The sequence below is a fragment of the Echinococcus granulosus genome (assembly GCF_000524195.1).
Source record: "Echinococcus granulosus chromosome Unknown EG_S00042, whole genome shotgun sequence".
Taxonomy (NCBI): domain Eukaryota; kingdom Metazoa; phylum Platyhelminthes; class Cestoda; order Cyclophyllidea; family Taeniidae; genus Echinococcus; species Echinococcus granulosus.
In genome coordinates, this window is record NW_020170422.1 from 545192 (window position 1) to 557775 (window position 12584).

At 39.0% G+C, this 12584-nt stretch overlaps 1 protein-coding gene across 1 annotated transcript in view; it reads right to left on the bottom strand. All coding sequences in view use genetic code 11, as the record gives it.

Annotated features, from left to right (window-relative positions):
- The window catches only part of EGR_05602 (Ankyrin-2), a gene marked incomplete at both ends in the record, with an annotated part of 27754 nt that extends 15419 nt beyond the window's left edge, over positions 1–12335 (bottom strand). The window contains 5 exons of the mRNA XM_024494851.1: positions 8024–8185; positions 11007–11135; positions 11782–12045; positions 12072–12179; positions 12219–12335. Of these exons, the coding sequence (XP_024350771.1) occupies positions 8024–8185; positions 11007–11135; positions 11782–12045; positions 12072–12179; positions 12219–12335 (780 nt within the window). The remainder of the gene's footprint in view (positions 1–8023; positions 8186–11006; positions 11136–11781; positions 12046–12071; positions 12180–12218) is intronic.
- Positions 12336–12584: the final 249 nt, after the last annotated feature.

The following is a 12584-nucleotide window of genomic DNA, read 5'->3' on the forward strand; positions in this document are numbered from 1 at the left end:
ACGCTTGCGATTTTCACTTTAACTTTTCCCTAGACCGTTAAGGGAAATGCTTCAAGCTAAACATTTGTATCAGCGGCGGGTCAAAAAGGCAAATAATCATTCTCCCATGGCAAATGGCTTATGAAATTACCTTAGCTGTTACGTATTTCTGTGTCCACACAAAAGTCTATCAACAACACCTAGTGGAGAGGGAGTTTTTCGGAACTCTCAACGTTATATTAGAAAAAGCATTTACGGAAGTTGATAACTTGGTAATTTGGGTAGTGTGTAAGTATAAGGATGAAAATCTTAATTCCAAAATAGCTAGAAGAAAAGGAAGCACGTGGAACATTGTAAACTCATTTGAATTCGGATAGTTGAAGCAATGCATTTTACTAGCCTCCTCTCCCTGTCTACTTGAATTGACAAAGACGGTTTTACACTAGGAGGTGTTTCTGTTTAATCTAGGCTTGCAATATACCAATTGTTTTGCTCCCTTTTAAAAGAAAAGATGAATTTGAGAGAATATTTGTAAGCATGCCTTTAAACCGGAAATGAACAGGTCGAAGACAATTATGACATTTGGGTGACAAATAAATTGCACTTTCAAGTGACTTTTTAATTCTTTTAAATAGGCCAAATAATAAATAATCCGAAAATTTACAGTGCGCTCTGATGATGAAGACCCAAATTTAAGTTCGAACGAGAGGATACAAAGAACATAAGGAAGAAAATGAATTGATAAAGGGTTGATTGCAACATATGGCATCCATGGCGGAAGAGAAGGAAACCTCATGAAAGTAATCAACACAATCGTAATGGTGAGTATACTAATGCCAGTTTTTTACACCACGGTTACCTACCTGCGATGGGTATACATTATCCTACGCTAAAAGAAATAACTTTTCGTCATTACCTGGAGGACCGCCCATCGATGGCATCCAGAAACATGAAATGCATGAGAGAAAACACAAAAGTGTACTACTTTAGGCAATAGATTATAGGTACCTATTTAAAGGACATCAAAAGCACCAAGTGTGTGCTGGGAGCGTGTTAGATACCGCACACTTCCGCAAAAATGCAAAAGATTCCCTTGAAATTAGAGACAATTCACAATAAGTTACATATTTGGCAGAAACGGATAACTAAGCATTATAGTGGGACAAAACTCATGTTAAATTAAGCATAATTGTCATTAAAAAATGTTAAGTGTACGCAAATATAGAATGTGCCTTTCTACATTACGAATATTGAGGCTCATATCGGATTCACTCCAATCACTATTACAAGGTGTTGCCTCATCACATTTTGATGGACTACGGCATTCGTTTGAAAAGGAGAAGGTATATTTTACTTAACTGAAGCGTGGAATAAGATGTAAACTGATCTATAATGGTTAAAACACCGAGAAAATTTATCAACCAAATCTGCTTTTCTAAACGTTTGACTTTGACAAAATGTACACAAACAAAAAGCACTACAAATTAAGCCTGCACAGTAATTAAATTGAGGTTTAGACAAACGTTAGGCTCGAATAAGCTATGCAAATAACAAAGAGAAGACAGTGAACAAAATAAGGCATAACAGCGACTAGCATGAGCCTCTCATGAATGACAATCGATGCAGTGCAGAAAGGGAGCAATGAGAGCAAAAAATCCACAAAAGGAAAAGACACACTTTTGACAGTAACGTTGGAGCCATGGCAACCTACTAAAAGCGATGAATGGGACCAATAAGTCGGCATTTGTGATCAGTCCAAACGACATGCAAAAAACTACAAATAACTTTGTGAGGGAATGGCAACACCAGGAAACCATGTGGATACCGTTTAAGTCTGAGGGTTGACCCAATCTAAGGGAGACCCTCACTTACGTTTGAAACTGTTACAGCGCTCCGCAACCCAAATAATTGGAATAAATCTCATTTCCTATATTTGATGATAATTGTCAGACAAAGGTAAATTAATCAAGATTGCCCACAACGGCCAGCTTAAGCATGTAATTGTAAATTCCCACACAGTGGAGTATTTAAACGGAAACTTGAAAGCGGATAACACAAAAGAAAGCTGCAGAATCATCCACCGACCATCTTCTGTGATTTTACGACCCTAAACTTCGTGTTAAACGAAATCATTCGCATAGTGAACGGAAACTGCGTGTGAATTAGAGGTGCAATGAAGTAGTAGTAAAATTTGTGTGGCGCACATGGAATGACCGAAAATTAGGTGAGAATGTGTGTGCAACCCAACCCAGGTCTCAAAAGTCACTACCGCTCTTAAAATAAGTACTAAAAAGGTAGAAAATTAAGGATTAGAAGAGAAATGTTGTCTGTGGGGTTTTGTAGCTATCACTAGGTAACTTTAAAATGCGTGAAACATCCTCAGTTTCTAAACTGAAGAAATAAGATGGATAGGTTTCACGAGTCGCTTAGAAAAGTTGTACACAGGGTTTCAGGGTTAAATTGGCAACTTTATCATAAAGGCACCAGTGTGAATTCGTGGACCGAGTATAATGCACTGATTTCCCTTTTTTATTTAATGTGAGCGACCACCACGTGCTGATGGAAAGCCTTAAAACTACAAGAGGCAGCCTGCATTGTGACTTAAAAATCCACAAAAACGTGCCAGTAATGATGGTTGGCATTGCATTATTTCACCCCATTTTGACTCCCATTCTGGCTTTAAGGTTTAGCTACAAATGTACGACTTTACAACATTATATTGTATCTTTTAAGCAAAACATCTGACTTAAGATTCCGGTTCTTTAGATGACTTTGTTCAGTTTAATATGGGCATTTTCATAACCTAAAACGGCATTTGACATTTTTGTAAACTGACCCAGTTCGATCAACACACTGTACAATCCACGCATTTAAGTTGTCAAAAGGTCCGAAGGAGCGATTTAATTCAGGTCCGACCAAGAAAGGAATCTGTACTAACTACAATACTTGTTAAGAAATGATACCAGCAATAATAAAGACAAGACCACAAGCATTTATGGCACTACTGAATAAAGATCGTTTTATCATAGTCCTATGTTAACGAGAACGGCTTTAAAAAACCCTTATTTCCTCCACGACCCAAAAATAAATATCCACACACAAACATGGGGCTCAACTCTTCACATTTTCAGCAATCAAGTACGATAGAGAGACATCTATGGTAAATGAGAACAATAAAAAAGTCGTTTCGTGTTAAAACTAACTCGGGGTAAATAGACACTGTTGTTCATTCAAAAACACGGATAATAGGAGGCGTCATTCATGTAGTATCGGCTACTCACATCAAGTATCCTCCCTAACAGTAACAGATGCTTGCAGCAGAGGGAAAAACATTTTTAGATCAAAAAGTTGTGGCTCCTGTACGGCAAGAACATGAGTGGTCCCACATAGCAAAGAGGGCAAAGAATCGAATCCCATTCTGCTCAGCAAGTTTGCTACCAATTTTCTCGCCTGAAGCCAGAGTCCCGAATATGCAAATATGTTGCAGAAACAGGATGGTTTAGTTTTTAAGTGCACGGTGTATGGCGAAGACTAACCTTGATCCAAAGATAGTCACACTTCTAGTTTTTAAACAGCAGGTGAATTGTTCACTTCAGCAGTACAGCTACTGTTGTTACTATGGTGGCCCATCTTCCTTTGAGACCATGATAGCCAGGGTTTTAATGGTTATCTATTACAATTTCTACCTCTAAACACAACCCAAGTGATAGGAAAGAGTCAAACACTGGAGCCAGGCATACAATTTACTACCTATCCACAAATCTTTGCGCTAAAACTAACAATGCCCTGCGCATTCAGTTTCAAATGTGAGGCTCAGAAGGGTAGTAAGGAAGTCCTCAACAGACCAAAGTTTTTGGCCATACATCAAACGCGAAAGTAGCAAGTAATTCGTGATGGCATCAACTGTCAAATGAGTCAGAGCTTGGCGTGCGTGCGATTCAGCACAGCATCGCATCACATAACACAGCGGCGAAAGGAGGCTAGGCCGAGCATAGCAAAACTGGAAGCACGTGTAAAAAGGCGAAAATGTTTACTTAGCCGATTTGTATGAATGCAAAAACGTCTACTGAAAAATAATCTTCCAATGCCTCGTCGCACCAACTGCAAACGCACGAAAAAGGGGGACACGACCCCGCTGACATTTTAAGAGATTACGCAATATGACAGAGAAAATAAAATTCGAGGTTGGCATACAAGGCAAGGGGTAGAAGGCCTTAGACAAAGGTCAAATTAGAGGACCCTAGCACTGCCAAAAAGATTTTTCATCCAAATATAACGAATTTTTAACAGAATACAAAATAACAAAAGTTCTGACCAACTTCCAGTGTGATACAGTTATTCGACAAATTTGAATTTCTTCGGTTTACTCGGGCAGGAAATCAAAAGAAGAAGGTAGACTTATTTCAACAAAGGGTAAATTTGTTTTAGCATCCGGGATAGCAAAACTAATCCATTCAAAGGCGATTAATTAGATTGACGTTCCTAAAGTTCTCGAATACGTTTCATGACTTCGGCCGAATCATGAAGTATCCACCCTAGGGTAAAACCCCATACTCGCATTGGATTTCCTTGAGATTTCTGTAATAGGACAACCGCCTCTCAATCCCCCTGCAAATCAAACTTCACGACGAAGTTGGTAATCTGTCGCTGTTTATCTCAGTCGTCCAAAATGAAATGTAGTTTGTACCGAAAAACTTTCTTATTTCCTCTACATTCGTTACTAACGTGGACTCTTCTTCTATCGCCTAGAGCTCAATAAGCGGCCGATCTACGGTAAACACGCACCCATGAGAGAAGCATTTCAAAGTTACATGAAGTGGAAAGCCAATTTTTATGGAAAAGATGTAGCCGCTTATGGAAGAGAAATTAAAAAATCGTAAATAAGGGTTGATAAGGGTATTCAACTAGGTCAAAAAGTCTCATGGACCCAATTTGATTCTCAAACGTCTATTTAAGGTGGTGTGAGCATTATGACAATTTCAAATTACTAGAAAATGTCTGAAGCACCCGTCGGCAAAGTCTTAAGAATTACTAGTTGGTTAATAACAGTGTGGAAATGAATAGTGAGCTTCTGCGGAAAAGCATAGTGCTCCATCCATAGTGTTGTAAATCGTATGACTATGACTTAGTACACCTTAATTTTTAACCTTTTTTCAAAAGGATTCAAAATCGGATGATGGATCGCGGATGACGGTAGGAACAAATGCAGAGCTTGGTACTTCCAGAAAGAAAGAATAAAATTTGCTTAAGATTTAACTCAAAAAAGAGGTCTATTTCGACTCAAATGAGCAAAACTTTGAAGGAAATATCGAATCGGCGAGAAAAATTAGGCTAATCTATGGATTAAAAGTTGGACGAAAAAATTATGGAGTCGTTACTATCTGCGCAAGGCAACCTAACAAATTCACGTAACTTTCGTAGTCAAAATTAAGTAATTGTAGAGGACTTTCTAAAGTATTCGATTTTGTTGGGAAAAAAGTCTTTCACGACGAGACACAAACTTGCTGCGAAGTTTTCCATGAAGTGCCTTAAAAACGTTGCCCTAGCCACTTCCGTTTCTGCCTGACCCAAGGTGATTACTACTTAGAGAAACATCAAGTGTCTACAGAGGTTGAGGTCCGAGATTTAGCTATGCCTTTGGAAATGAGTTAGGCTGGACTCGCAAAGTGGGTAAGTTTGAATCACAATTACCCGATCCCACCGATATTTGAATAAGCCAGAGAATAAGAGTAGTATGTATCTACGCCTTATAATACCTACATAAAGGCGATGGCAACTTGCAAATTTTCACAAGCTATACCAATTCACTAGATTAAGATGAGTCAAAAGGGGCACGAACTTTTCGGTCACTTGATGACTTCTGAAGGCACGAAAGCACTAAAGGAGGATTTGAGGTTTCAGAAGTTCGAATAGCGATGCACATCTGAAATGTACATGTATTCTAGGCTAGAAATACTAAGTATTTCAAATAACAATTCTACTGGGGTCGGCTTGGATTTTGGTTGATCTACTATCAAAGTTTATACCGGCCAATGGACCCAGTAACATCAGTGAACATTTCCTAAAAATGCATAAATACAATAATGTTGTTGATTTGATGCAGTTTCAAAAGCGATGAAAAGGGGGTGTTTCATCTAAGTAAACGATAAGCAGAAAACTATATGCTCACAAACATTTACCTCATCGGAGATGTCAATGTTTACGGATTGCGATATGCGGGCGGATATTATTGAGCAATAACATGACCTCGTTTGCAAATTTTCTCCCTCATTAGAGAACATGGTAAAATAAGTTCGCCTTTAGGCGGACAAGATTACGTGGGTCCGCTAAGAGGGCCATCAACCGTTTTCAAGTTATACACGAAATTTCGAACTCATTTGCTATGGGAAGCTATGAATGCTTCCATTTATGCTTTCATTCGTTATCTAGTAATGGTGAATCTACCCTTCACCATCAGTAACTACTTGCCCTAAAAATTGTCATCTCCCACACAAAGACAATCAGGATTTAAAATTTGGAATCATCAGCCTAAGAGATGACTCTCTGATAGGAGACTTCAATCTCATATTAGGCGCATGTGTTGTTGGAAGTAATTGTCAACTGTCAGCCCACCAAAGGTTGTGGCGACTCGGCAGTCTCTGTGGTGCAAATTTCCTTGCAGACTTCGAAGCTATCTGCATCCCAAAGCAGTAAATCACTAGGCAGATTGCGATGGGGGTAAAATTGTCAGAAAAAAGTAGTTACATGAGAAAGAACTTGAGAATCCCTAATGTAAATGAAACTCTCAAGATACTGGGATCAGTACGAGCATTGAAACCTTATAAAGAAAGCGACTGTGTTTGTGGTAGTGGTGAATCGGTTGTAAATAAGTTGGAATCAGTGACGCTGATTATGGATGATTAAAATAATACTTAAGGATCCATAAATAGTAAATGAGTAATTTATGTGTGAATGGCTTTGGAAAGCTAATTACAACAGATGACAAAAGCAACGGCGAAGGAATGGATACGATGAAAATTTCTAAAGTCCATAAAACAGAAGCTTTTCCAGAAGATAGAATGTGAGATCCATTGCTAAAGACAGCTGCTTCCAAAGAATTCAGGAATGTTTTTCAAAAAGCCCAAATTGAATAGTATTGATAGACGAGTCGTTTGTAAATGATAGAGTGCAGCAAAAGGACACTTTTAACTGTGTTTCACATTGATATGATGCGAGAAGGCCTATATTTCCGCATAGGCAGTCTACCAGCCCTTCGGATGACTTTTAATAAAGCTGCTTCTAAACACGTGCACCTACCGGAATAACTCTCTTAACTTTGCAAGAATTTAACAGACGGCATCCAATTCGAGTGGCAGAATCTGTGGAAAATCGTTCCACACGTGAGCTACCAAATCGACAAAATAAAATAGGACACAAATTACCTGCAGCACTCTTATGAAAATATGATATCTCCCCGTGCTGCAAGAAACAATGTGACGGCAATAAGGTGAAAAGAAATACAGAAAGTGGCTCATTAGAGTCTAATGAGTGCTTCAAGGTATTAAATTTTAAAGTTTCCTTACGGTAGTGCAAGATTACCACATATGACGGCCGTTTCAGTCTCATGACTAAGTTGTGACGGTCACGGGGAGCGCCGAGGACGAGACCCAAGAGGGGGAGAGAACTACGTGACAGCGCGATACGTCCTAACCTTAGATCTGAGCACGTGGATCTTCCCAATCTCCCACGACTCGACTTTCATTCTAACACCTTGGTAGTCCGAGTAGGTCATTGAGTTCGTTGCTTTTAAAGCTAGCTACAAACTTTCATGTGCCACGAAGTCTTTAAAGATAACTCGGATGCTTCAGAATTTAACCACTGAATTATAGATGGTGGACTAGTTTGCTTAAGGATATTTACGAGATGAGAGCGTTAGAGTGAGTTGGCATAAAGTCCATCGCTGAAATATTTGTCGATTACGCATTATTTTGATTGCGAGCAAGTTGGAGATGAGTGCATAAGAAGTAACAGCAGCAGACAAGTATGATGAGATTGTGATGCCTACCTCGGAGTCCCAAGCGTTGGTGGGTGAGGAACGGAGCTCGAGGGAAGAGTCACCAGGCTTAAGGGGGATCCAGTCAGTCAGCATAATCACCTGTCTGTGCTGCATCTTTCCCGCTTCACCTGGGGTTACGGAGCCTGGGTGACCATTCTGCGTAACCGCCTTCTAAAAAGGAAGCAAGTCTATCCTGTACTTCATCCAAAGAAATTTAGGCAAGGATATCGAAGCCGCATTACATTTAATACAAAACATGGACGTCCTTGAATATCCGAAAGCACTTCATTTAACGGATACTTATCCTTCTGCATATTAAACTTAAGTGTGAAATTAAATGTATTGAAATTAAGGATGCCAAGACAGCTTATATACCTCAAGTAGAAAAATCATTTTTTAATTCTTTGGATTGACTTAAAACAATCACCAACATCCGAGTAGTAGGGGCTATTCGCTCGCCCTTGACTAAACAAATTCCATGACTTACAGCACAACGTGACCAACTTCTGGAAGCAAAGCCTTAAAATCACCTTCCGTACAATGTTTAACAAAATTTTAGTGCAAAAATAGGGTTCATACTGTATTTAAGGAGTATTTACTTTCTTTATAGTATTATGTTCAAACCAAAGTGGCTTCATAATGCATTGAAAAGACTAATAAAGCATTAGAGGGAGCTCTAAATGTAGTATCGTCCCTTCGGAGTTGGATGGATTTGTGGTAATTATACACAAACAGATAAGACTGATTCGCTCATTCTTCATTCAGTCCAAATCCACGCTTCTTACAGCGTTGTGTGCATCAAAAATAGACCTTTAAGGTGATAGTGGCGTTGTAAACAGTAAGTAATCCAATAACTCGTGATCTAATACAGGAAGGTAAACAAAAAACATGAAAATGGCTTGCCACGAACTTAATCTGCACGAAAGCATTCTTTATCATATCAGGCTACACTCGCCATTAGCGTCACGCATAGCCAATACCCCAGTTTTCTTGCTTAAATCCGGCGTCATAAATGTGCGACATGTTTTTTGCCAGTTTGCGATAACTACATTTGTACCAAAGTGCTTGTCGCAAACAGATTGATAGAGTGTAAAAAAACAGCTAGGTATGTGAGGACTTTCTTAGTCGAAGAAAAATAAATGCATCAGTTTTTAGTCACAAAAGTAGTGACACTTGGCACCACATTAGAACAATGAAACGTCGGGAATGAAATCGTTGCTTTTCCTCTGAGGTCTTCAATCCTACAATAGCGCTTTTTCGATTCCGCTTGAGAACTCAAAACCGAGTCGAGGTTTTCAGCATGGTAACATACGAACTACGTATACAGATTCACAATAAATGAAACTAAAATTTAATTTCTTGCTATAGCCACCAAAGGAAAAGCAACCATGGAGTACACTGCAAACATGATTATTGGCCAACCCACTATGGGTATGCAAAAACAAATTAAAACGGACCTTTTATGATGACGCCTTCATGGGAAGGGTACACAGATGAAGCTGAACAAATATGGATATAGGTTACTAGCAGTTATGGAGTGTAATATCCGTAACCGAAGAGGACATTCCACTTACATCTGGGCACAATCAAGACAAAATTTGGCAAGCACTCAGCTACGACTTAAAATGCTCATGGAAGTCGCCTATTTCTTACATGTATTTTTAATGCCTGTGAGAACACAGCGTTGAGTCAAAACTGCCAGTGATAATTGACAGAAACATGGCCCTGAAGTATGTGATTAATCACAAAATGTGAGCCCCCAATTCTACTAACCTGTAATTCATACTACGTGAGAAATAATGATGGCGCTTGAAAATTTGATTTAAATTCCTGTCTTGATCGGGTCTGGTTGGCACTTGGCAACTATCATTCCAACTGGGATCGGAAGTAAGCCTACTCTGTGATTCAAAACGAAGTTAAAACAATTCGCAGACAATGAAGGTTTTACTAATGTCTTCTGCCAGCGTCATACGTAACACACCGACTTTCCTAACCAATTTCGACGCCACAAACATGACATGCATTCCTTATCCATTTATGACAGCTGCTTGTAATAAATCAACTTGCAAACACAATTTAAAACAATTTAAAGTAGATGGAGACGATTTTTCTGAAGATAGCCACATCTGCTTTTAATCGTTGAACAGGGGATGAACCGGCCACTTTGGCAGTGCAAATATTTGTGAAATATTGACAGTGATAAAACATCTCAGCTGGTCGAGTTCCCTATAAAACCTTGATAGCGATCGTTAAATAGAAAGTTGCAAGATACACGCTCATTCAACAAATTAACACACCACGTTTCGTAGGTAAGGGGAGGGGGGTTAAAGTTAGAAAAAAACTCATTTTTCGATGCAAACTGGATGCGGTGTAGTGGAGTTGCCTTAGAATAAACAATCCATGTTTGTCAGCAGCTTTATATCATAAAAACCCAATGCCAATTTCAGATTGCCTTAGCTTCAATTCGGCAGCACGCAGCAAGGAAGATTTAGTAATTTTTAGCATCTGTACAGCAAGGAATGTACCGGAATAGCAAAAGTTTCCCTTTGCTATCACTGATGAATTAACCAGAGAGAACAATTTCTAACCCTAATACCTTTTAAAATGCCATTAAAAGCGAAACAAATTTAGTCATAAACAAACAAGTGCTCAGGCTTTCGGAAGAGCTTTCTCTTATGATAGTTTGCTACTGCTCAGGGGATGGCAAAAATGTGGAAACGATAAAGTAGCCATATTTGCAGCAGTGGAGGTCAATATTTATGTTTACGTAAGGGCAAAATGACCAGTCTACATTCCGAGTGAATGGGCATAACTTTCACTGCGATTATATGGCAAATTTATAGTCCTTTTACCTACCAATAGGAGTGACTCAATTTATTTGGAACATAACGCATACAAGTCAACGAGGAGTTACCTAATTAAATACAAGTCAATTGCTGATGTACCCACATAACTGTGAATTTATGAATGCATGTAAATCACAAGAACAAACCGTTTTCTCAGAATCGGAGACCATCTCTAGCTCCCTCATACGAGCCACTAAGAGGCGCAGACAGATAACGAGATCGTCCTTTTTCTCCGACTTGCTACGGCACAACTCGTGCAACGTATTGCGACCAGCCTGTGAAGCAGGAAATACAGTGTGTTCGTAATAAAACATAACAACACATTAGGTACCCAGGATCCTTGTAAATGCAAGCCCGAGATGGAACCATGAGACGAGAACTAATCGCAATCAACTGTGCATGAACACATTACACACATCGATCTGAGTGCTAGAATAAAAGATAGACTTATAAAAGTGCAGAACCACTTTTTCAGCCTACGAATAAACTAATCGAATAACACATTATCTGCCCCACAGGCATGGAAGGCAATAAATTGCTACCGCCAATTTTTTCAGCGGACGCAAATTAAAGGTGTGTGGGTAATAATCGCGGAAGTAGGGTGAATACGTGAAATATGCATAAGCATGTTTTCAATTTTTTTAGAACGAAGAATTTTCACCACAATTATAAATGTTTAATCATAATGCACTTTTGAAGATAACACATACAGATACATCTTAAACTCGATATGCGAAATTGAAAGTCTACCTAATAACACTTATAACGTGAGTGAATGATGCGATGCAATAAATAATGTAATCGCAATAATAGTGAACTAATATGACGATTTGCAGCGAGGTACATATGAACAGTCCCTAAATATTGTCGATGAAAGGGTCCTAATAATCAACGAAGCCATGGATCCATGACGGAAAGTACTCCTATATGCATCCTTAAAAAATCAAACAAATTGAGATGCAAGCCATCTGAATCGTAGGGACATACTTTATTCTTCCAAAAGGGGTCAGCTCCCCTTTCAAGAAGAAGTTTTATTACTTCGGGTTGATTCCAGTAGGCTGCATTTGTAAGCGGTGTCCAAAACTGATTGTTAGACACATTAACAGACGCACCGGCTTCCAGAAGTACCTTGACACATTCAACATGCCCGGACATAGCTGCGTGGTGAAGAGGAGTGTTGCCGTTCTATAAAATATATTGTCATTAGTTACCAAAGTGCACACTATATCTCTGGCATCCACAACGCATTGTGCCTGTATTAGTAAGCGGACTATGCCTGGTTTTCCCTGAGAAGCTGCATGAATTGGACAACAGTCATGCTGGAATAAAGGGCGAACTGATTAATATGGAAGACATACGATACTAGATTTCCAATTAACATCGATGCCTTCGGCGATCATTTCCTTAACTAGCCACTCCCTTCCATAACTGCAAGCATCGAAGAACTTTTCTTGGCGAGATTGATCCTGACCCATCACAAAGATCACCGATTAACAAAAGCCAATGCGACCGAACCGACCGCGCCTAGTTAGTGTACTGATTTGGCCCGTCAAGGTCAAGGTTTCATTTACTACTGCTTGGCAAATTTGGGGTGCTATTATTAAAATTTGTTACGACTAGTACAAAATGCCTAATTTATTTATTAATTTATTATTTATTTTTTATTAAAAATTTAAATACTACATTTGTTGCCTCAAAAATTATTTTCTGAAACTCGCACACGG